This window comes from Macaca thibetana, chromosome 3 (genome assembly GCF_024542745.1).
Source record: "Macaca thibetana thibetana isolate TM-01 chromosome 3, ASM2454274v1, whole genome shotgun sequence".
In the NCBI taxonomy this organism is placed as follows: domain Eukaryota; kingdom Metazoa; phylum Chordata; class Mammalia; order Primates; family Cercopithecidae; genus Macaca; species Macaca thibetana.
Window position 1 is genome coordinate 101,168,477 of NC_065580.1, and position 25,641 is coordinate 101,194,117.

The following is a 25,641-nucleotide window of genomic DNA, read 5'->3' on the forward strand; positions in this document are numbered from 1 at the left end:
TCCAGATCACTGAGCTAGTCCAGGAGGGATGTTCATGGGACCAGGCTGGGGCCCTCACCTCACCTCCTAGCTGGTTATCCCTCACTATCAGAACTGTCACTGTCTGAACTCGGGAGCCCAATATATGTGTATAGTAAGGATTATAGCATTTTTTTTTTTTTTTTTTTTTTTACTACAACTTGCCTTAATTATTTATTGCTGCATAACAAACTATCCCAAGATGTAGTGGTAAAAAAAAAAAAAAAAGTTATTTGCTCGTGTTTCTGCAATTTGAGGAGAGCTCAATGGGGGCAGCTCAGCTGTCAACGTGTTACCAAATGTCAGGGGTTCAGCTAGGTTTCTTGCTGTGCAGAAAGCCAATCACTGAGACACCAAGTATTGCCAGGAAAGAAAGGCTTTGGTATGGGTGACATCCACCAGAAGATGGGAGACAAGTCTCAGATCTGACTTTCTCGCTGACCAGAGTTAGGAATTTGTAGAGCAGGGAAGGAAGAGGAGCTAGTGAAGAGGCAGCAGATGGTCAGATGAGAGGTCTGGCCTCTCGTTGTCTGGATAAGGTGATCTGGAATGTATCAGTTTCTTGATCCTATCTGGGAGGCCTGATGGTCGATTTCCTGAGACAGGAACTCATAAGACAAATGTAAGTTTCTCAAGCTTCAGTTCTTTGGGAAAATTGGGCCAATTTCAAATGGACAGTTCCATGAGTTGTCTGCTGGGGTTGAAACATTCAAGAAGGGTTCTTTGTTTACTGTCTGGAGCCTGGGCTGGGATGGCTGGACCAGCTAGGGCCACCTCTCTCTATGTAGTCTCTCCAAGTGGTTTAGCTCAGGCTTCCTTACAGCATAGTGGTTTCAGGGAAGTGATACTTTTTACATGGCAGCTGGCTCCCCCAGTAGCGCAAAAGTGGAAGCTGCCAGGTCTTCTTGATACCTGGACCAGGAATTCCCAGAATGTCATTGATGCCTCCTTCATTGCAAACCAGCAACAGGACCAGTGGAGGGGAAATAGTTTCCACCTCTTTAGCAGAGGAGTGGCAAGGGCCCTTTGCAAAGAGCATGTGGGCCCTACCCCACAGGGAAACACACTTGAAATCCTTTCTAAGCAAATTGAGAAAAAAAGGAGAATGCATTATAAGGACACGGGATATCTCAGATAACCCCCGGCTGGAAATGCAGCCATGGATTGGGAAGAGCCATCAGTAACCCAGGCTGCACCTGCCTCGCCTCCCTGAAGGCACCCTCGTCTCCCTCAGGCGTCCTCCTCTCCCTGTGAACCAGCTTTCTATGCTTTTTCATGTTCATTGATTCTATAGAGGTTTCCCCAGAACAGCACCTTGAGCCCCCCAGTTTTCAAGTTTCTGAAAGTTTTTCTGAATCCCACTTCCAAATCCCAGATTGGCCCAGCCTGGTCCAGTTGTTCTCCTAGATGAGGAAAGTGAGACTGAGAGACTTTGAAGGTATTGCCCAGCACAGTTAAGCAGCAGAGCTAGGTTCTGAATGTGGGTCCCCCATCTCACCCCAGAGTGAAGGCTCAATGCAGGCTGAGCACTCACAGGTTCCTGCCCTTCTTCTTCCTGTAGCCCTTGTCAAGCTCAGATCTGTGGGGGCTGAGCGGAGCTGGATCTGTCAGGCCAGGCTTCCGCCTTCTTGGCAGCCTCCCTTGTGCCCTGCTTGGAGGGGGCAGTATCCTGCCATGCGGAAGAGGTGGGTCCATTTCAAATGTAACTCTTCTAGAGGAAGGGCTTCACTCACCCCAGCTGAGTGCCCTCACTCTAGCTCCAGTGTGGGCTGGAGGTTCTGAGGCCAGTGCAGGAAGGGGCAGGAAGGAAAGCTCACTTCTGCATCTGCTCAGTGCAGGCCATCCTTCTTGCGGCCACGCCGATGGGAAGGCTAGCTGCACCTCTCTGGGTCTGCCTGCCTGGCTGGGATGAGACTCTCTGGAGCTGCCTCTGACCTGGCACTCTCCCCTACAGTCTGCAAAAACCTAGCTCATGGCACTACAGTCACCTATACCACTTTCTAAGCTTTCTCCCTGAAACAAGGTTGGCCTGTTTTAAGGGACCCCTATGCTGCACATCAGCAGACCGTTCCTCTTTGCAGGGCCTTGGCTGATGTCAACTTGGCCTGGAATGTCCCCCACCCCCTCTACCTAAGGACATCCTCCTCACCCTCTAAAGCTCAAGGAAAAGACCACCTCCTTCATGATGCCTCTCTAGGTTTCTGGGAACTGTTTCCACTTCCATTTGGAGGTCTGCCTCCTTTCATCTTTGATTAGGGATTTTGGACACAGGCAGCAAGGCCTGGAATATCCTCACAATGTATCATTTATTCATTCAATAACTATTTATTGAACGCCTACTCTGCGCAGCCACTGCTCTAGCACTGAGAAACAGAAGAGATATAACTCACTGCCCTCATGGATCTGAGATTCTGCTGTGGGAAGTGGGCAATAAACAAGATGATTAAGTTAAGTGCATGGTGAGTCACATCTTGGTAGGTGCCATGGGGTGAAGTTAAGCCGGGAAGGGAGATTAGAGTGCCAGGGATAGGGCAGAATGGGCAATTCAAAAGGGGTGGGGGAAGACCTCACTGAGAAGGGGATATCAGAACAAAGACTTGAAGGAGGTGAGGGAGTGGGTCATGAGGCCCTCTGGAGGACGAGCCTGATAGGGAGCAGCTGCCAAGGGCCTGGGCAGGAGCATGCCTGGCATGTTTGAAGCACAGTGTGGCAAGAGCAGAGTGGACAAGAGGGAGGGAGATAGAAGGCAGGGCCAGTCAAGACATGAGGCAAGGTCATGCAGGGTCCTGTGGGCCATTGTAAGACCATTGACTCTAACACTGAAGGAAATGGGGCTACTGGGCAGTATCTCTGTTATCTTACTATTATTAAAGAAAAGGACATGGTAAGCAACCATGAAATTAATAGCTACTTATATTAATAATTAATATTATTTTTAGTTTTCTCTATCCACCAAACACTGTGTTAAGCACTTAATGTAAATAATCTCATTTAATTCTCACAACCTTGCTGTGAGTTGGTACTCTCATTATTTCTGTTTTGCAAATGAAGAAATTGAGACTCAGGGAGGTTTAGCAACTTTCACAAGGTAGAACAGCTAGTAAGTCTTGGAATAGGAATTTGAATTCAGGCAGCCTGACTCCTGAAGCCACACCCTGGATCATCTCTTACGCTGCCTTGAATTAATGAATAGGGAGTAATCGAATCCTTCCTAGCTGTCATACTGGGATGTTTAGTCCCAAGATGAGACAATGTGGTGCAGGCCATGACTGTATCAGAATCTTGTAGATGAGTGCCCATCTATCCATCCATCCATCCATCATCCATCCATCCATCCATCCATTCATCCATCCATCCATCCATCCATCCATCCATCCATCCATCTGTTCATCCATCATCCATCATCCATCCATCCATCATCCATCCATCCATTCATCCATCATCCATCCATCCATTCATCATCCATCCATTCATCATCAATCCATCCATCCATCCATCCATCCATCCATCCATCCATTCATCCATTTACTCTTCTTTCCCTCCATTTCTCCCTCCCTCCTTCTCTGTATCTACTCACTCATCAACTCATCCAACTATTTAGCATTCATTGAGGTTTCCTATGTACTCAGACCATGCTGGACCAGGTATCCTCATCTGTTCCCTGTTGTTAGTTTATTATTCTGTAAAGGAAGGAAGAAGGAACTGAAGAGGAACCTCAGATTCCATCCCAGTTCTATCTTACCTTGCCCTGTGACCTCTCTGGGCCTCAGCCTCTCTGTCTTCGGAGGGCTTCATCTGGTAGTTGTCAGTCCACTCTGATGTTTCCTGGCTATGGGGCGTGCTCATTTGGGGCAAGGGAGCTCTGCCTCCATGCTGTTTCTGCTACCTGAATGTGGGGTCTGGGGAGAAGCCTGGCTGCATATGTGCCTCGGCCTCCTTCTGGAGGCCAGATGGGAGGTCTACCCTTAGTGTGAGACACCATGAGTTGCCTCTGCCACCTTCCTTTTGTGTGAGCTCAGTGCTGCAGGAACCAGGCCCAGTGTGGGAAGAAACTTCATTTCCACCCCGTACCTTCATCCCTGCCTGGATAGCACAGCCCTGCCCAGAGCCTGCGTGGCCATGGAGCTGCTTACCTAGGCAGAGATGAGACCTGGGAGGGAGTAGGGATGGCCTCCAGCTGAAGTGGAGGCGTGCTTACTGGGGACAGAATGACAGAGCCCAGCTCACTACCCTGCCCTGCCTTCAAAGTCCTGCTCACATTTTACCTCCTTGGAGAATTCTGATATGAGACAGTTGGAATGGTAAGGAAGGATTATGCATGCATGCACACGCACAGGCACGTATGTGTGTGTGCACATGTACACAGATATACAGACAGACGGAACACACACAAGCAAACACACCCACACTTCCTTGGGCAGGGCATACCTGCTCGCTCAGCCAGTGTCTCTGAATCAGGACCTGTTGTTTGTCTTTCCTTGCCCACCCCTTCTGCTTGTCCCTCTTCTCTGGGCTGGTCTGGGTTCTGTCATCTCTCCTCTGCTCAAAAAGAATATCTTAGGCCTCTGGGCATCCATTGTGATAGGCAGAAGAGTGGTCCCTGAAGAGGTCCACATCCTAATCCCAGAACTTGTGAACATTAGGTCACATGGCAAAGGGAAATTAAGGTTCTCATGCAATTAAGATTTCAGTCTTAGTCTGTGTGTGCTGCTATAACAAAACACCTGAGACTGGATAACTTGTAAAGGACAGACTTTTATTTTTTACAGTTCTGCAGGTTGGAAGTCCAAGATCAAGGCACAGTCTGGTTCACTGTCTCTGCCAGAAGCCCAGTCTCTGTTTCTAAGATGGTGCCTTGTTGTAGTGTCCTCTGGAGGAGACATACACTGAGTGTTCCTATGGCAGAGAAGCAAAGGGCTTAAACTAGTTTTCTCCAGCCCTTTTACAAGGTGTGAATTCATGACTGAATTACTTCCCAAAAGGCCCCATCTCCCTCTCCCAATACCACCACCATGGGGATTAAGCTTTAACACATGAATTTTTGGAGAAGACACATTTAAACCATAGCAGCTGCTAATCAGCTGACTTGAGATGGGGAGATTATCCTGAATTATCCAGGTGGACCCACTGTAATCACAAGAATACTTGCAAGTACAAAAGGAGGCAGGAGAATAAGAAGCAGAGAGACAGTAGTGTGAGAAAGACTTGGGGCAGTGTTGCTGGCTTTGATGCAGGAAGGGGCCGTGAGGCAAGGAATGCAAGCAGATTGTACAGGCTAGAAAAGCCAAGAAAGCAGTTTGTTCCCTAGAACTTCCAGAAGGATTGCAGCCCTGCTGACACCTTGATTTTAGCTCCATGAAACCCATTTTGGTCATCTGACTTTTAGAGTGGTGCGATAATACATTTGTGGATTTAAGCCATTAAGTTCGTGGTGATTTGTTACAGCAGCAATCAGAAATGAATACATTCAACCCTTTAGCTGGTCTTTCTCTCACTTGACACTCTGGTTGTGTTACAGTTCCCTGTGACTGGCTGCAGGGACATTATTGTCCAGTTAGTTGACAACTTGCAAAACCACACACAATGGCTCTGACTGGCTGTGGGACCCTGGAAATGCCCCCTTTGCTTTCTTGTCCTCATCCCTCCATCTCTGCAGTTGGGGACTGGGTGAAGGGCCCTTCATCTCCAACATCCTGGATCCCGAAGTTCTCTATAAACTGGGCATGAGCTCCACTAGTATGTTGGAGGAAGAGAGCCAGGAGCCACCAGAGTGACAGGTCAGCCTGGGGTCTGCCTCTCCAGTCTCAAGTGTAGGACCAGCCTGTCTCACAACAGCCTCATTCTTGGGGAAACATCACTGCAGGGTCAGAGGCCACCAGGGCTGTTTCTCTCCTGCTTCAAACAAACTTTCTTGAGGCTGGAAGACTGTCTGCTGGATGTGAGCCTGGCTGGTGCTGTCATCTGAAAAGTGGGAAAACTTGAGGGCTTAATGCCATCGTCAGAAATCCACCAGAAGACTGGAAAATGTTCTGGACAGTTTTCCCTTCTGTTGCCATCTACCTCCCTGCAGCAGAGGCTGAAGTAGTTGCCCACATCTCCCTGGGCCCTTCCTTTGTTGTGCTGTAAACATTTGCAACTCTTTGCCTAAAGACTTATCCTGACAGCCAGAGCCTCCTCCCCACAAGCATGTCAGGCCAAGGGCTGAAGATTTAAAGGTTTCTGGAGCAGCCTTCAGTCTATGACTGGCAGGCAATGATGTATAACTACCCCCACTCCCTCGCCCCTCAGGTGGGATAACTGGAAGGCACGTGTCCTACACTGGCCCTCAGCATTCCCTGGCAAGATGAAGCTCTACTTATTCAGAGGGACAACACTAACTATTGTGGAGATCTCCAAAATATAACCTTGGATCCTTGTTTCAGGATCTGCTTTTGGGGAATCCAAACCAAGATATCCACATTTCCTCACTACTTCCCCTTCCTCTAGTTTCTGCTCTGCTACTTACTTGCTGCTGTGGATCCCTAAGCCAGGGTCCTCTGTGGAATGGGGCTTATGCTCTCTATAGCTTGACTGCCTATACTGCCTTCCCTGGTGCCCACCACCCTAGAGGAAGCCCCAGTCTGGAATCAAGAGGTGGTTGCCTGCACCTCTTTGTAGCTGAGGGCAGGGGGCCCTGTCTCATGGCCATGATGGCATCAGAGACCAGCATTCTCTGCTTGTGACCTGCTCAGTTTAGGAGGCCCAGATCTGTCAGTCACTCACCTCTAAGGTAGTAAATGAGCTCATCTGCCCAGTTTGGCCTCCTGGGAAGCAGAGGGGAAGGAGGAATGGGGTGCAGGTGGAAATAAACAGTCTGGCTTTAGTCCTAGGACCAAAGAGGACAGGGAGGGCTGAGACACTAAGAAGGGTCAAAGCCTGTGTGGCTTTGAACAGGAAGAATCTCACCCCTCTTAGAAGCCAAGGCCATCAACTATGGTCCCAACCCTCTTCTTCCTGTTTCAGAATATCATTTAAGCCCTTCTAGCTAGACCCACTGCCTTCATCTGAGCCCATCTTCCCATCCTGCCTCATTCTCCATCTATTCTCAACTGGACTCTCCCCAGATATATTCCATATTTCCCACTGTAGGCTTGGGGGCAGCCAGGAGTCCTAAGCTGAGGGAATAGTGTATACAAAGGCCCAACAATGAGAACAAGCATGGTGAATCCAGAGACCACTGGGCTGCAGTGCTTGACCCGCTGCATTGAGAAGTTTGGAATTACAAAAGCAATGGGGAGCCATGGAAGGCTTTATGGTGGGGGGGAGCAGATGGGGCTCAACTTCTTTTCCATCAACTTGGGTCAGATCCATCCTTTAGGGATGGTGTCCGGCTCAAATGCTCACAAGTAATTTGGAACTTTCCACATCTCTTGTCCTGGCCCCTAAATGCCAGTAGAACTCCATTGGCATTTTGATAACGGAAAATACCCCCCTGGAGAGGACTATGCCCTCCCAAGTTGAGGACCACCGATGGGGAACCTCACTGGTACCCTAGGTAGTGGCTGGATGCATGGAGAGGCAGTGAGGGCAGGGGCTAGAGGGGTGGGCAGGACCCAGAACTGGGCCTGGGAACCAGGGAAGGGGCTACCTCCTGCCTACCCAGTGCCCCTGAGTCCCAGAACAAAAGCAGCAGCCTCATCAGCTCCCTTGGGGCCGGGTTGGGCACAGGACTTCCTTCTTCCCTTTAAGAGCTGCTCCCTCCACCCCCTGCTCCCCTCCCTCCCCTGCTGCTGCTACTGAGGGCTTAATACTGGGTGTCAGAAGGCAAGTTCCAGCCAATAGGAGAGGAAAGAGTGTGAGGACACCCAGGGACACTGGTTGCCTTCGGGTGCCTGGGGATCCTTTCTGCCTTGTAAATTTTGTTGCGTGTTCATGTGTGACTTATTTAAGTTTTATATTGTTAAAAAAAGTAATTTCAAATGTCAGAAGAGTTGCAAGAAATGTACAAGGAACTCCCATCTACCCTTCACTCAGATTTATCAATTGTTGCCATTTTGCCATCTTTGTGTTATCATCATTGCCCCGTGTGTATATATAAAGATATATACTTAACAGTATTCACAGCTATGCATACATATATATGTACATTATGCCTTAAATACTTCCTACTTCTGTGTGCATTTCCTAAAAACAAGGACATTCTTTCACATAACCACCGTACAGTGATCACAATCGGGAACTAGAACCCTGACATAGTACTATAGCTAAGCCACATGGTCCATATTTGGATTTTGCCAGTGGTCCTAATAAAGTCCTTTCCAGTTGCATTTTCCCCTCCAGGATCCCCTCCAGGACCAGGTGTTGTGTTTACAGGTCCTGTTTCTTTGTTCTCCTTTAATTGAGGGTGGTTCCTCAGCCTTCCCTGGCCTTTCATGACCTTGCCACTCTTGTTATTTTGTAAGGTGTCCCTCCATTCAGAATTGTCTGATGCTTCCTCATGATTAGCTTCAGAAAACAAGCAGTTTTTAAATGTAACGATGAGGAGTCGTTGAAGCCCAGGAGCCTAAGAAATGGAGGAAGCCTCATGTAAGAGGTTTTGGAGGCCGGCAAGCCAGGTTTTGAAGCTCGGTTTTGTCATGATTCATTCACCCATTCAGGAACGATCTATTGAACATGTATGATGAATGTGGCACTGCTCTAGTGTCCTGGAATATACGAGTGAACAAAGACAAAACCTTCACCCTGTAGAGTGTCATGGGTTGAAGAGTGATGCCCCTTCCCTGGAGCCTCACAGTGGGACCCTGTTTGGATACAGGGTCTTTGTAGATGTAATTAAGGAACAGATCTTGAGGTCAACCTGGATTACTAGGATGGGTCCTCGTTCCAATAATGAGTGTCTTTATGAGAGACAGAAGACACAGACACACAACGGGGAAGGACGTGTGGAGATGCAGGCAGAGGTTGGAATCAGGCTGTCACAAGCCATGGGATGCCAGGAGCTGCCAGAACCTGGATCCTCCTCTGGAGCTTTTGGAGGGAGCATGGCTCTGCTGGCACCTTGGTTTTGGACTTCTGGCCTCCACGACTGTGAGAGAATAAGTCTCTGCTGTTTAAGCCCCCTGGTCTGTGGCGCTTTGTTACAGCAGTGCCAGGAAACCAATACCTGGAGGCTCCATTCTAGTAGGTGGTGTAGGGGCAGGCTGCGCCCCAGCAATGAGCTTCAGCAAATTTCTTTACTTCACCAACTTTTCTTTGCCTTCTGTAAAAATCAGGATAATGGCACCTGACTCAAGTGGGGATTAATGGATAATGAAAAGCAAGTACCTAGAACATAGGAGGTGCTTTATAATTGACGGCAGTTACTACTGTAGCCCGCCAATATCTCCAACAAGAACCTAAAAGAAAAGTTTGCCCAGGCAATGCTCTTCTGGGCAGGTAGCTGCAGAACAACTCCATCTGATCAGATTCCAGCTCCCTAGGAACCGGCAGGTGGTACAGAATTCTAGAGAGTTCTGTTCCTTTAAGCAGTTGCAAAGGGGATAAATTGGCCTCAGCAGCCTCCTGGCTCAGAACACCTAAACCAGCATGCTTTTATGCTTCCAGGCAGGCCCGGGTCTGCCAGAGTCCATTGTCTCCTAAAGGGTTGATTAATTGGGAGCCAGTAATTGGTTTTGGCTGCGGGACTGGGGAGGTCACAGCCTCTTGGGGATGGAGAGCTCTATGTGTGAAGACACATGGGACAAGGTGGCTGGAGCCCAGAGCTGTGAGGGGAGAATGGGACTTCTTCCGTGTGTGTGTGTGTGTGTGTGAGTGTGTGTGTGTGTCTGAGAGAGAGAGAGAGATTGAGAATTCTGACTCCTCTCTGAGCCTCTTTCAGGACAATATGGGATACAGTGATTTTTTTTTTTTTTTTTTTGAGACAGTCCCACTCTGTCACCCAGGCTGGAGTGCAGTGGCATGATCTCGGCTCACTGCAACCTCTGCCTCCCGGGTTCAAGCGATTCTCCTGCCTCAGCCTCCCAAGTAGCTGGGATTACAGGTGTGTGACACCACACCCAGCTAATTTTTGTATTTTAGTAGAGATGGGGTTTCTCCATGTTGGCCAGGCTAGTCTCAAACTCCTGACCTCAGATGACCTGCCCACCTTGGTTTCCCAAAGTGCTGGGATTACAGATGTAAGCCACCATGCCCGGCCGGGATGCAGCGATGTTCAGCAAGTGAGGCTGCAGGCCCCAGAGTAGTTATTCTGCCACCATCCCCTGGAGAGCCTGTAGGGATTGGGAACTCGGACACCTCCCCCTTGGCCTTCTAGGCCCCAAGAGTTTCCCTGGCCTCTTTCATGTAAAAGGTGTCCTAGCCATGGTGTAGGTGGTGATTGGGCCAGTGCCACTGTCACCAGCAGGTGGAGGCAGAGGCCACAGGGTCCTGTACCAAGGTAGGGGGCCTGGACCCTACAGCCTCTTGAAGGCTCTTCTGGGGCTGGGACTCCTGGTCCCACCAAAATGGCCCCATCTTCCTGAGAAAAAAATGGCTGCTGAGCGGCAATAAATGTGGGACTTCAGATGGTTTCCCAGCTACCCAGAAGCAACAGCCTGGTGTCTGTTGATATTTTAAGTTGCATAATACATTTCCACCTTACATTTGCATAGCCATTTCTTTTCCTGCTGAAGCCCTGTCACATCAATCCATTCAATGCCAGCACCTCTTCCTGCAGTGTAGATCAGCAGAAGCCTCTTTCTGTTCCCCCAAATGGTAAACTGAGGCTCCACGAGGTAAAGAGCTTTCCCGTCGCCACTCAGCAAGTCAGAGGAGCTTGAGAACTACTGAGTGATCTGTATAGACAGCCCCCCACCACCAACAGAGATGTGCCTCTTAGTGAAGGATGGGTACCTCATTATCTGGGTAATTCCCTTTGCCTCATCTGCACGGATAGCACTTAGGGTTCAAAGGGTGTTGAGCACAGAGCAGAGAGAGCCTCTGAAGCCAGAAGATAGATGCCACACAGGGTGGCACCTCAGAGCAGCACTTTTGACAGTCCACGGGCATCTTCTGCAAAGAGCCTGGCAGCTTACACTGATAGCTTGAGCCATGCAAATTGCTAGATTTGGTTTTCATTTATTTGCAGATGAATATCCCTCCTCGGAGTCAGGAGGAGGGAAGAGAGCACCATCTCTTTTTAATTATTCGGGGCATTATTTTCAAAGCCCTCTGAGCTGAGGCCCGGGACTGAGGGTGGTTTTGATTCTCCAGCGAGTCCTCTCCTGACTGCTATTCACAATAACATGCCCCGTAAATCGTCCAGGACCCTGGCTGATCCTAGCCACTTCCTCCCACCCCTGACTGCTGCCTCATCCCTCCTCTTCTCTTTGCAACCCCTGTCTCTTGCCTCAAGCAATAGAGCATTGGGAAGTACTGCTGCACACAGTCCTAGGTGTAGGTCGGTGAGGGGCTGGGGGTCAGCAGGCAGATGCCCATGCAGAGGAGCAGGATCCCCTGGGGGAGCAGCTTCCACACTTGCCCCCTTTAGCCAGCCTTGAAGGGTAAGTCAGATCAGGTCACTCCTCTGCTCAAGTGCCTTCAATGGCTCCCACCTCACTCACAGCAAGAACCATGGGCCTTACAGTGGCCCACAAGGCTCTCCACACACATGAACTCCTGCCACCCTCTCCCTCTTTCACTCTCCTTCCACGGCACCAACCTCCTTGCTGTTCCTGGAACTTGCCGGGTGCTTTCCCATCTCAGGGCCTGTGCCCCGGCTGTTCCCTCTGCCCAGAAGGCACCAGAGCATTGCCCTTGCAGAATGAAAGCTGCCTTGCCTGGGAGATTCCCCCTTCTGTCAGAGGTGTGTGAACCAGAGCAACACCATCTTGAGTAGGAGCTGGGTAAACTGAGGCTGAAACCTACTGGGCTGCATTCCAAGATGGTTAAGGCATTCTAAGTCACAGGATGAGACAGGAGGTTGGCACAAGATACAGGTCATAAAGATCTTGCTGATAAAACAGTTTGCAGTAAAGAAGCCAGCTAAAACCCACCAAAACCAAGATGGCCACGAGAGTGACCCCTGAGCGTCCTCATTGCTACACTCCCACCAGCACCATGACAGTTTATGAATGTTATGGCAACGTCAGGAAGTTACCCTATAGGGTATAAAAACGGGAGGCATGAATAATCCACCCCTTGTTTAGCATATCATCAAGAAATAACCATAAAAATGGGCAACCAGCAGCCTTCGGGTCTGCTCTGTCTATAGAATAGTCATTCTTTTATTTTTTTCCTTTCTTAGGAAACTTGCTTTCACTTTACTTTATGGACTTGCCCTGAATTCTTGCTGGCATCAGATCCAAGAACCCTCTTTTGGATATGGATCAGCATCTGGATCGGGACCCCCTTCCTGTAACACTTCCACCTCTGGGCAGCTCACAACCACGGGCTCACAGACTCAGGGTTGCAAAGGCTTCAAGTGGGGACTGAGTGTGTGCAATCCATGTCCTGGAGCTCCCTGTGGGACCAGACTGAAGCTGACTCCAGTCTCTGCTCTCCTGCCTCCTGTCTTGCCCTGCTTCCTCGTTTCCTCACTTCCCTCAATACATCACGTGCCCAGATCCTCATCTCAGGCTCTGCTTCTAGGGAACTGGATGCAAGACTCACATTATTTAAAATTGCAAACGTATCTCTCACCTGCATCCCCTTCACTCCCTGCTTTATTTTTCCTAACTTATCATCTTCTAATACATACCTTCAATTATTTCTTCTTTGTAGCAGGTAAAGCCTTAGTTAGAAGGCAGGAATTTTGTCTGTTTTGTTCCCTCTGTTCACAGTCTGTAAACAGTAGCTGCTCAATAAATAGTCACTGCATGAATGTATGCATGGATTAAGTACTGTTGTAGCTGTGAGTGCAGTGGGTACCCAAGGGCTGGGCTCAGGGAGTACTCCTGGGATGGACACGATGGGGACTGGTATTGAAGAACTGGCAGGGACCAGCTACAGGAGGAGGAAGAGGAGGGAAGTCTGGGGAGGGCAGCAGAGTGGGACTGCAAGCAGGGCATTCAGGGTTCAGGGTGACGCCATGGAGGGCAGGCAAGGGAAGAGCTGCAAGAGTGTGCTAGGCCTTTAGGCTCTGTCCTGCAGCAAAGTCCTTTATGCTAAAAGCACAGCCGGACCTGGTGGCACAAGTCTGTAATCCCAGCACTTTGAGAGGCAGAGATAGGCGGATCACTTGAAGTCAGGAGTTTCAGAACAGCCTGGCCAACGTGGTGAAACCCCGATTCTACTTAAAAAACACAAAAAGTAGCCAGGCGTGATGGCACGCACCTGTAGTCCCAGTTACTCAGGAGGCTGAGGCTGCAGTGAGCTGAGATCGTACCACTGCCCTCCAGCCTGGGCAACAGAGCGAGACCTTGTCTGAAAAATTAAAAAATAAAAGCACAGGATGCTTTTCTGAAAGGTCACCTCTCGTTATCACGGCAGCAGCAGAGGGGAGTTCCCAGAAGTGGGGGGAAAGTTTCCTAGCACCATGCCAGCACCATTTCTGCTAGCACCATGTCTGCTTCCGAGGTCTTTCCTCAGACCGAAGACAATCCCAGAAACAAGAGGCAGCTCTTGCTGAGATCCCTGTGGGCTAGGCCCCAGAACACACTTTTCCCCATCGTCCCTCATCTAATCCTTACCCAACTGAAGGGGGCGCTCTTAGGATCACCCAGTTTATAGATGCAGAAACTGAAAGCTCAGCCATGATGCCTGCACAGCGGAGCCAGGATTCAAGCCCAGGTCTGTCTGTCTGTCTGTCTGTCTGTCTGTCTGTCTGTCTATGGGATTATGCAGACTCTGGGAGCACCTCTCTGGTTCCTCCACCCTGGTGCACAAGCCCACCTGGTTACTGAGAACATGAACCAACTTCACTTACCCATCCACCCACCCTGCTTTGCAGCTGGGCACAGCTAGGGTGGAAACTCAGCCTGTGCCTTGCTTACTGTGTGGCCCTAGGCAGATTCCTTAACCTCTCTGAGCCTCAGCTTTCACATCTGTGAAATAAGGATAGTTGTAATCATTCAGCAGGCATTGTGCTAGGGATTGGGGATACAGAATCAAATATAGACAGTCTCCACCCTCATGTGCTTATTAGACAAAGTGGACAAACTCCTCCAAATAATTAAATGCTGAAGAGAGCATAAAATACAGCACCTCACAGCCTTGTTTTATGGATCGCATGGCTTAGGAAAGGTGTACGTCCATCTCAGCAGAGGGACCTCAGTGCGGGTGAGGTGACTTCTCCTCTGCAAACCTGCCCCTGGAAATAGAGTGGAGCAGAGAAGCAAGTGAAGGAAGGAGCAGGACCCAGCAGAAGTGAATAGTAGGGCCAGGAGGAACTGCTGGGGACAGGCCAGCTGAAAATGGCTAAAATCCTGCCTCCAACTCCGCCCTTTGTTTCTGACTAAGCCCAGGCTTTTTCTAGCTTCCTGTCTCTTTTGCTTCTTTGGTGCGACTGGGGAAATTGAGGCGAGGAAAGTAGCCGGGACTTGCTGACCACATGGCTGCAGCCCTCGGTACCTGGCCCTCCTGCCAACATTTGCACTGCCATGGTGGCATCACACTGCTGATGACTTGTCCACCTTCCCAAAGCCTTGAGATGAAAGCCTTTCTTGTGCAAGAGGGGCGGAGATGAAGAGGAGAAGCAGGGCTGAGGGGCCTGCAATCCTCGGAGGAGATCCCGGACAACATCTTTCTGTAACCACTTACCCACAGAGGATGTGTGAGCTCACCCAAGGCCACACAGCTCATGAGAGATGTGGCTGGGTCTAGAATCCAGGCATCCCAACTACAGGCCCAGACTCTGTTGCACATGGTAACCACCAAGCTTCAAACCTGCAGGCTGCTCCCTCCCTCTCTGCGCCTCAGTCTTCCCATCCGTGAATTGGGCAGCTGACTCTCTGGTCCTCAAGGTTCTGTCTGCATGGGGACCCCCTCCCCTTTTTGCCAGCTGTTGGGAAGGTGAGGCAGTGGGCAGGCTCCACTCAGGGTGCCCTCCCTCCCCATGACTTTGGGGTTCCCAGCACACCTTTCTACTGTCATTCCCCCACGGCAAGGCAGGAACAAGGGGGCTTATCTGGCTGTCTGAAAGCCAAATGGCTGGCCTCTCTGACTGGGTTTTCAGAAGCTTTCTGCCTCTGCTGCCGCAGTAGAAAAGATGACTTCCTTTGTGGTACTGAAGGAAAAGCAAGCAGTTATGCCTTTTGAGGTCTAAAATGGGCACAAGATCCCAGGGCAGAGGCAGAGCAGGTATTTTGCTGGCCAGCAGAATGGACAGCTGACATCGTTCTTGGATCTGGAAGTTATCATTACAAAGAAAAAAACACATTGCTTTCTTCTCAATGCGTCGGGTAGTCCGTTTGCAGTCTCACAGCGGGAAATGGATGGCTTGCTTAATTACAGGATGTGTGCTCACTCTGTCTACAGCCACGTGGCCCGTCGGTCGCAGCCAGGCTGACCTCTTCAGCAGATGGTCAGCATCTGCCACCCTAGGTATTTTGAGGGGGTGTCCCCTCCACTCGGGCACACTCCCGCCCTGCCTTCCTGATGCTGCTCACATCTTGCCTGCCCACCCAGGCTCAGGCCCACTGCTGACGCCTGCATGAGAAAGTCTTCCACTGAGGAGTTTACTGCACGCTATGTCCCCCTGCAAGACCCCATTGCAGTGCTTAAAAACTCGATATATGTATGTATGTATTTTAAATCATCCACCTTCCCAAGGACATGCCCCACCCTTCTCCAAAGCCACAGAGAGTCATCTCTGCCTCCTTCCCAGGGAAGGAACACCAGGAGCCCTGGCGAGGGAGGCTCTGCTAACTCTGACCCCATGCACTTCTTCTTTTTTTTTTCTTTCTTTCTTTTTTTTGTTTAGAGAGAGACAGTCTTGCTCTGTCATCCAGGCTGGAGTGCAGTGGCACAATCTCGGCTCATGGCTCACTGCAACCTTCGCCTCCAGGGTTCAAGTGATTCTCCTGCCTCAGCCTTCTGAGTGGGTGGAACTACAGACATGTGCCACCACACCTGACTTTTTTTTTTTGTTTTGTATTTTGAGTAGAGATGGGGTTCACCATGTTGCCCAGGCTGATCTTGAACTCTTCAGGTGATCCACTTGCCTCGGCCTCCCACAGTGCTGGCTGGCCCATGTACTTCTCCAGCTCCTGTCACTGTAGCTCGTCTCACCAGCTGCCCTGCCTTCCTAAAGCTGTGCATGCCACTCCTGCCCATGTCCTGTCACCTTTGATCACAGCAGTGCCTATGCCAGGACACCAGTTCCTCCCCACTGCCCCCTTTTCCAGCCTCCAACTCCTTGGCTGTCACTGCTCTGCCTGTGGAAGCCCCCCTAACCCCAGCCCACATGGGCCTCTACAGGAGCCCTCAAGGACCCTCCCAGTGGCTGTGCTCCTCCCTGTCTCTCCTGGTGCTTGCCCTGGCTGTGCCTCCTGCCAGAGGCAGCCGGCCACACCCACACCACGTCCCCACCCTCTGTGCAGGTGTTCTGCTCCTCAGGCCTAAAAGGAGGCCCAGAAGTGATCTCCTGTAGACCAGCGTCCCACTGGGTGCTGGGCTGTGGGAGCCCTGCTTCACCATCCTAGCAGGAGCCCACTCAGCCTCTGCGTGCACACCCCACAGTAGTGGGGAGCTCACTCCCTTTACATGCACTGCTGGCTCCCCACGCAGCCCCGCCACGTGGGGCAGCTCTGTGCTGACCTTCCTTGTGCCCAGCCCTCATCACCCTGCCCTGAGAGACCTCCTGAGCCTTCAGATATTCCAACTTCAGTTTCTGTTGGGAGGTGGTTCCCATCTGCTGGGAGAGCAAGCTGGGCAGGAGGTCATGGCTTTCACGGCCACAGTAGGCAGGGAGTCTGGGCGCATCTTCACCCCGTCCTTCACTCAGACCCTCCAACAGTGCATATGGTCTGGGCCATAGGGAGCCTGGGGCCTCCCTGACTGCCCCTGCTGACTGTGCCCTGCTGAGCTGGGGTGCAGGACTCACCTAGCACCATCCAGGGCCCCAGCGGCCCCACAACCTGGCCTCACGCAGGTTCCTGCTTTCCTCAGAAGAATCTGAAAACCCGATTACTTTCTGGTCTTTTCCATACCGGGTTCCTACTACCCAGGGGAAATCCGGGAGAATCTGTTTGGCTTTGAACACCTCCATCTTCTGGAGGTCTTTCGAACACAGCTTTGGTGAACATGCATGTTGGATTCTTGGACTCTGGAAATATTCATGCAGTATTTGACCCTCCCTATCTGGATTCCAAGTTCAGTCATTCCCAGAGCATACCCTCTTCTTCCCTGGTTTTTGGCAAGTAAGCTGGGGAGCAGGTGCCAGGTTCCACCTCGCACATGCTGTGTGCATCCCCAGGGAGGTCAGTGGCTGCTGCGATGAGGGCAGTCATGAAGCAGGAGCCCAAACCACCGGCAAGATACTGCCCACCACAGGACAGTTCACCTGCCAGCCTGTCAATGCCTGCCACTGGACAGCTCACCCATTGGCCCATCCATGCCCACCACAGGATGGCTCACCCACTGGCCCATCCAGTCCACCCCACCGGCTGGCTCTGCCCCCTCTCATGTCCCCGATTCCTCTCCTGTCATGCCCCGTGAAGCCTGTGCCCCAGCTGGTCTCCTTACCCTCATACCCCAGGCACTTGCCCTCCTTCCTTGTGGTCATGCTTTTCTGGAAACCTCCAATGCCTACCTTGCTTTCCTTCTTCAGGGTCAAGCTCTGTGCCCTCCCCTTGCCTCCAGATGGGCTCCCCACACCCCACTGACCTTCTCAGGGATCCCTCAGGCCCCACTGACCTCTTGGGGGCTCCCCAGTCCCCCCGACCTCCTCGGGGCTTCCTCTAGCCCACCTTCCAGCCCCGCTCTGATGGAGCCAGTGTGATCATGAGATTCCCCTCCAGGTGGGGCCTCCTCCTCTGAGCTCACTGAATGTGTGCCGGATTTAGGGGAAAAGCCTCACACCAATAGCTAACACTGCATAGGGCTTATCTTGGGCCAGGCCTGGTGCTACATGCTTAATATGAACTCATTTCATCTCCCCCATTACCCTTGTTTTGCATGTGACTAAATAGAGGCTAAGAGAGGTTAGGTAACTTGTCCAGGATCAGACCTGAGCATCAGGGTCAGGGTTGAAACCCAGACAGGGACGTGTTTGACATTGCCTCTCCACTGTCCCCTATGCTCTAGCGATGGGAAGGACAGGTGGTGGGGTCTCCAGCAGCCCTTTCTGGAGCAGGAGCACTGAGGCCAGTGAGCATTTGCTGCACAATGGCTGAGGGAGGTGCTCACTGGTGCAGTATTTTGTGTAAACACCCCCAGTGACACCAGCAGGGCCTGCTCCTCCCACTCCTAGCTCTCTCTGCTGCCTCAACTCCTGGGCCTGCCAAGACCTTAACGCTCACTGCCCTCTGGCCCAGGGGGATGCCAGCAGAATGCAAGCTCTCCTGCTGCAGCTTGCCTGAGAGCAGAACCTGATACCAGGGCTTGGGGGAGAGGTGATGGTTTGGGGGGTGTCCCCAGGAGGCAAGGAAGCAGGAATGAGGGAGCAGGGAGAGCGAGACAGGCAGGGAGGAAGAGCTAGCACCAGCAGCCGGGATTGTGTATCCTGTTCTTGTTTCACGCATTCAACATCTTCTATCTCCGAGAGCACACTGATGATCCTTTACAGAAAGTTTTCTTCTCCCTGCACAATCTGTTTCTTCCAGGTTGCCTTTGTCTTGTTTCAGGCCAGGAGTTTGAGGCCAGCATGGGCAATATAGTGAGACCCCCAACTCTATAAAAAAAGAAAAATAGAAAGAAAGAAAGAAAAAGAAAATTATCTGGGTGTGGTGGTGCATGTCTGTGGTCTCAGCTACTCAGGTGGCTGAGGCAGGAAGATTGTTTGAGCCCAGGAGTTCAAGGTTACAGTAAGCTATGATGGGGCCACTGCACTTCAGCCTGGGTGACAGAGCAAGACGCTGTCTCTCTTAAAACAAACAAACAAACAAAACCCAAAGAATTTGACCAGCCCAGGAGAAATCATCTGAGAAATGGACATCAGGGCTCTAGGGCCAGACTGCACCCCCAACGAGTACTGAGCTTCTAATCTCCATAGTGCCCCACTGCAAATATGAGCAGGCAGCTGAGGATCGCCACACATGTGAGGAAAGCCCAATAGCAGAGAAATCGCGTTTGAGACCAGCCTGGGCCAGGTGCAGTGGTTCACGCCTGTAATCCCAGTGCCTCAGCCTCCCAAAGTGCTGGGATTACAGGCATGAACTACTGCACCTGGCCTAGGGCTGGTTATATTATCTAGAAAAGACTTTTCTGGTCTACTGTGTAAGGATAGGACACCTAGAGGCCACCATCCTGAGAGCAGAGTGAGAGGGAAGAAGGCTGGGGCCCTGGATGGTGTTGATATCCAGCATATAAATCTTCAGCTAATCCTCTTATGTCAAGAACAGTGCCTCCAGCATCAACTGTGTCTGGTCGCCCTTGGTGCAGACACCCTCTGTTTTGCTCTCCCTAAGGAAGAGGCTTTTTGTCCTGGGTAGTGTGGGACAGGGAGCACCAGCTGCTATGGGCTGACAGGCAGGGCATGAGAACTTCTTCCTACACAGCATTCAACAGTCCACCTGCTGGGAACCCACCTTCGGCCCACTCTCACCCTTTCCAGAAATAGCCAGTCCAATCTCGCAACCTTCCTAGACGAAGTCAAGTTGCTTACCAACTTCCACCATGGCAAGCTTACAATGCAGCTTGTCCATGCCTGGTAAATTAGTGTACCTGCTCATCAACCTGTTCCCCAGCTTCCAACATCATGTTGCTGTTGTCTCCTCTCCCACTTGTCATTACCAGTTTATTGCTTTTAAATAATCTATTTATTGTCCATTCAGTGGTATTTTAGGAAGGACAAGGCTCAAATGTGCTCAATCTGCTGTCCTTATCTGAAAAAGCTATCTGTATTTCGGTTATTTTTTGTGGTGACAACTCACCTCAAAATAGAGGCTTAGCACATTTATGATTTCTCAGGATGCTGTGGGTTGGCTGGGCCATGCTGCGGTCAGGGCAGCACAGTGGTCAGGGCTGGTTGGGCTACCCTCTGCACTCAGCTGGCATCTTGGCTGGGGCTGGGGGTCTGCAATGCCCTCATTCACATATCTGACAGTTGACTTGATGTTGGCTGGGGTAATGGCATGGCACAGCCCTCAGTGTCCAGCAGGCCAGTCTGGGCTTTCCCACATGCTGGGTGATATGGTTTGGCTGTGTCCCCACCCCAATCTCATCTTGAATTGTAGTTCCCATAATCCCCACGTGTCATGGGAGGGACTGGTGGGAGGTATTTGAATCATGGGAGCAGTTACCCTCATGCTGTTCTTCTGATACTGAGTTCTCACAAGATCCAATGGTTTTATAAGGGGCTTTCCCCCCTTTTGCTCGGCACTTCGCCTTGCTGCCACCATGTGAAGAAGGATGTGTTTACTCCCCCTCCTGCCATGATTGTAAGTTTCCTGAGGCCTCACCAGCCATACTGAGCTGTGAGTCTATTAAACTTCTTTCCTTTATAAATTACCTACTCTTGGGTATGTCTTTATTAGCAGCGTGAGAATAGACTAATACACCGAGGGCCACAGGGTTCCTAAGAGCAGCAAGGAAGGGAACAAGTCTCATTGTGAAAGCACTTATTTTTTAACAGACTTTGTTTTTTAGAGCAGTTTTAGGTTCACAGCAACACTGAGTGGGAAGTTCAGAGATTCCTCGTATGTTCCCTGTCCCCACTCCCAACTATTCACATCCCCACCAGAGTGGTACATTTGTTATAATCAATTAACCTACATTGACACATCATTATGACCCAAACTCCATTGTCTACACTAGGATCCACTCTTGGTGTTGTTCATTCTATGGGTTTGGACAAATGTATAATGTCACATATCCACCATTGCAGTATTATATAGGATAGTTTCACTGCCCTAGAAATAGAAATCCTCTGTGCTCCACCTAATCATTCCTCCTTCCCCTAAACCCCTGGTAACTACTAATCTTTTACTGCCTCTATAGTTCTATCTTTTCCAGAATGTCATATAGTTGGAATCATACAGTAAGCAGCCTTTTCAGATCAACTTCTTTCAATTAAGAAAGTTTATTTCCTCTGTGTCTTTTTATGGCTTGATAGCTCATCATAATTTTAGTCCTGAAAACTAACCCATTGTCTGGATGCACTATAGTTATGCATTTACCTGGTGAAGGATATCCTGGTTGCTTCCAGGTTGTATCAATTCATAAATACAGATGCTATAGACATTTGTGCATGAATTTTTGTGTGGACATGAGTTTTCAACTTCTTTGGGTAAATACCAAGAAGGAAGAGAGGGGACAAGCTCCAGTGTGTAAGTACTTTTCGAACATCTGCTTGCATCACTTTTGCTGATGGCCAAAACAAGTCATGTGGTCAAGTCCAGATTAGGAACAGGGAGATGGTGGAGAGAAATAGTGCTACCTCCTAATGGAAGAAGACGCAAAGTCATATGGCAAAGACTTGTACCCACTGGAAAGGGAAGAATCTGTAGTCATTTTTGCAATCGATCCCATTCTGGTACATGCTTGCTTTTTGAAGTCTTGATGTTCCGCTTAAAGCATCAAGTTGTTAGATCATGGCCCATTTGCGATATAAAGAATAAAACAAAGCTATTGGACTAGATGGCTTCAGAAACTTCTTAGTTCAAAAGGTGAAGTTTGCAGCAGCAGAAGTATATAATAAGTTTCACGTATTCAATTTATTTATTCAACACGTACCATGTGCTAGGCACTAGGGATACAGCCATGAACAAGGGAGAGCAGTTTCCTGCCTCAGTTAGAATTTCTATGTCACTGAGAGACAGAAAATAGAATAACATGTGAGATGAAGGAAATAAATGGGTGAAGTGATAGTGAATGGAGAAAGAGAGGGGGAAGCACTTACTCTATGTGGTAAGGGTAGGGATAGGTACCATTTGAGCTGAGATGTGGAATATGAGGAGGGGGCCAGGAATGGAGGATGCTAAAAAGGAACCCCCTTCTTCTCTTCTGCTTTCTCTTTCCCTTCTTGTTTCCTGTCATCATCTCTCTATTACTAGATCAGTGCTTCTTAGAATTTAATGTGGGTATGAATCACCTGGAGAGCTTGTTAAAATGCAGATCGGATTCAGCAGGTCTAGGCTGGGACTCAAGATGCTGCATTTATAATAAGTTCCCTGGTGATGCTGCTGCTGCTGCTCCATGGACCACCCTTTACACAGCAAGAGCCTGGAGGTGGGATAGGTGCTGAGGCGAGAGAATAGAACCAGAATCAGGGCAGTGGTGGGGCGATAAGGGCCACTAGGTGGATTTGAGAGCTGTTTAGCAGGTAATGTCAAGGCTTAGGGAAGCTGGTGGTGCAGACCAAGGGTGAGAGAGGAAGAGGCTAGGGTGGCAATCATGTGTCTGGCATGGATGAGACTTGCACAGGAATGTCCTTGCTGGGCTGGGGAGAGGGGAGGAGGAGCAGGGCTGGGGGACCGGGAGATGGGCGGTGTGCCTTTAGACCTGCTCAGTTTGAGTGTCTGCAGGCGAGGCCAGTGGGGGCAGCTGGATACTGTAGTGGTGGGGAGAGGACAGCAAGTAGGGCTGAAATACAGAGCTGCTCTGTGGATGAACTTCTAGAAGGAGTGAGTGATTCTTGGATGCTCCCAATGACATATCAACAGAGGCAGCACAGATGGCTCTGTCATGATTTAGAAGACCTTTTCGAATCATTCAGGAGCTCAGGCCCTGAAGGATCTAGGATATCAGGGATCATCAGTCTACACTCAGACCACTTTATTATACAGTCCTGTTTTACTAAAAGTGTGGAGCCCGGGCTGGGGATAGGTGGAAAGGAAGTACTTTGTGCTCTGTACCCCTGGGTACTCAGAGTGGGTCTTGGATCAGCAACATCAGCCTCCCTAGGGACATTTCAGAAATGCAAATTATTTGCCCCCCTCAGATCTACAGACTCAGAATCTGCATTTTGGCAGACTCCCAAGTAATTCATGAGCACAGTACAGTTTGAGAAGCACCGGCGCAGGCCAGCAGTTCTCAATCTTCCATACATTTGAATCACCAGGGGAGCTTTACAAGGTACTGATGCCTGGGTGGCACCTCCAAGAATTTCTGATCTACTTGGTCTGGGGTAAGGCCCAGGATTCAGGACTTTTACAGCTGCCTAGGTAAGTCTAATGCATATCCAGGGTGAAAACCCCTGCCCTGGCCCCACCCAACCTTCTTTGACTGACTACAGCTTGGGATATTGAAGGTGAACGACATTGTAGAAGTAACTTTGCATCTTTGGGCCTCAAGTTGGAAACCTGCAACTCCTCTAACTACCCCATCCCCATTCCCATGCGCCTGGTGGGAGCTTGGAGGAGGGCAGGTGATGTGGGAGGGTTCTGGGCAGTTCCAGAACCCTCAGCCATGAAGAGCCAGCTGGAAGGCATCGAGTTGTGTGAGCTCAGCAACTACAAACCCTCCCCAGGTCCGTACTGCCTGCCAGGGAACTGCCAAGGTGAAGAGTCTGGGAGGGCATCCCTGGTCCTTGCCCTGGGAAGTTCTAGCTGGCAGGGAAGACAGTCAAAGACCAGAGGGAGGAAAGCCCACCATGCCGGGGGCAAGAGAAGGGGTAGGGATATTTTCTGGGTAGAGTACCCAGGTCTTCCTCCCTCTCTCACCTGGAGAAAAAAGCTGGAGAAATTAGGTGCCAACCCTAAGATGTGCCCAGGAACCTCATTATTTCAGGGAAAATTCGGATTTTAAGATGCATTCTTTTCTATTATCCCTTGCTACTCAAAGCATGGTCCTTGGACCAGCAGCGTCAGCGTCACTTGGGAACTTGTTGGGAATACAGACTCTCAGCCCTACTGGCTCAGATGTACCGGATCAGAATTCAGAGTTTAGCAAGATCTCCAGGTGATGCACAGGCACATTAGTTTGGAAAACCTAGTCTCCTGGTTCCCAGCTGAAATACAGTGTCCAGGACCACGAGACAGGTGGATCCAAGCTTCAGAGGCCCTGCCTGTCCAAAGGTTTCAAGGCCCCTCCCGGTGGGCCAGCTCATGGTTTCTCTGCCTGGTTAGGCCTGGCAGAACCTCCATGAATCAAAAGGTGGCAGGAAATGGACCTTTCTCTCCTAAGGAGGATCCACTCAGAATCTCCTTTCCAGCCTCCGCCTGCTGCTTCCTGCCCTGCCCTGCCCTCTGGTGGCCACGGGAGCCATTGCCGGCGTCTCCAGCAGATCCAGGACCCAGGGATGAAACTATTGCTTATGGTGGATGGAGCAAGACTCGTCATTGTCCTCTGATATCAGGCTCAGGGACCCCAAAAACGTGATGGAGGCAATTTGAAAAGCACTGAGCTTTAGCAGCAGGATGGCAAATGGGTCAGGGATGCTGGCTCAACCCTTCTCCCCATCACAGCTCTTTCCTGTATCACTTGCTGGAGTCTGTTCAGAGGTGGGGCATGAGTTAGAGAGGAGGGGAGGAGTTCTGTGTTGCAAGGACATGCAGGTAGGAGGTTGCTGGACTGGTTCCGGGAGCCCTGTTGGTGGGTACGGGCCCTGAGGCCGCAGCCAAGGTGTGCAGGGCCTTATGAACTGTAGCTGGGCTGGGCCCTTTATCCCTGTGGGGCACGGTTTAAAGCAGGATAGAGCCTGACCTGCACTGGCTTTGGAAGGCTTCTCTGGGGAGAATGGACTGGGGTTGGGGACACTGGGAGTTGCAAGACCTGTGAGGGGTCATGCCACATTTTGGAAAGTAGATGGGGGCTTCATATAGGCCTGGCCTGGGTGGAGAAATGCTGATGCCCTTCCTACATCCCAGGGAAAATGAGGAAGCCCAGTGCTAAGAGCTGGCTGGAACTGAGCTGGCTGTTTGAGTAAGAAGGGTGTCCAGAGATGTACGACCTTGTGAAGGTCCTTCTAGGGACATGGCCCCAGGCCTTCCCAGAGGTCAGAGGCCCCAGGTTCTTGACCATATGGATGGACAGCCTCAGTCCCGGCTCTGCCCTGCTGGTCAGCCTCAGCCGACCATTTCTCGAGGCTCCATCACCACCAGGTCCGTCGACAGAGCCCAGGCTCCAATGCTGCCCCTGCCACTGACCACTTAGCCCTCTGGATGGAGCCAGTCCCCTCCCCTTCCAGACCTCAGCTTCCCCACCTGTGGGAATAGGAGCTTGGCCTAGAGGTCTTCTAGCTCTCACAGGTGCCTTTCCACTTTAAGAACCTGAGATCCTGTTCGTCTGGTGGAAAAACCAGGCTCCCCAGGACCCGTCCCACACCCCAGCCGACGGGACCCCAGCCGATGGGACATTTCATGTCTGTTGCTGATGCTCTTGCTGCCTCTTCCCATTCCCTCAGCATGCTGGCTGAACTTCCCACGGCCAGCACCTGTGAGTCTTCACTTGAGGCTTCTCTCTTGGGCTGCGCTGTCCAAATACAGGCGAGTTGGACATGCTGGGGAATTAACGCCCCTGAGGAGCAGCCCTCAGTCATGATGACAGGAGGTGGTGTGCAAGTGCTGCAGCTCCCCCGGGTGGGATAACTCCAAGCCATGTGCTCTACGCTGGCCCCAGAGCCCCCAG

At 50.7% G+C, this 25,641-nt stretch overlaps 2 protein-coding genes across 2 annotated transcripts in view; both read right to left on the reverse strand.

Annotated features, from left to right (window-relative positions):
- Positions 1-19,863, reverse strand: part of LOC126950873 (uncharacterized) — a 47,720-nt gene extending 27,857 nt beyond the window's left edge. The window contains exons 1-3 of the mRNA XM_050784827.1: positions 19,798-19,863; positions 18,435-18,515; positions 17,309-17,453 (exon numbers count right to left, since the gene is read on the reverse strand). Coding sequence (XP_050640784.1) covers positions 17,309-17,453; positions 18,435-18,515; positions 19,798-19,863 — 292 coding nt within the window. The remainder of the gene's footprint in view (positions 1-17,308; positions 17,454-18,434; positions 18,516-19,797) is intronic.
- GGCT (gamma-glutamylcyclotransferase) overlaps positions 1-25,641 on the reverse strand; it is a 1,150,694-nt gene that overhangs the window by 204,097 nt on the left and 920,956 nt on the right. The gene's annotated exons all lie outside the window — the stretch shown is intronic.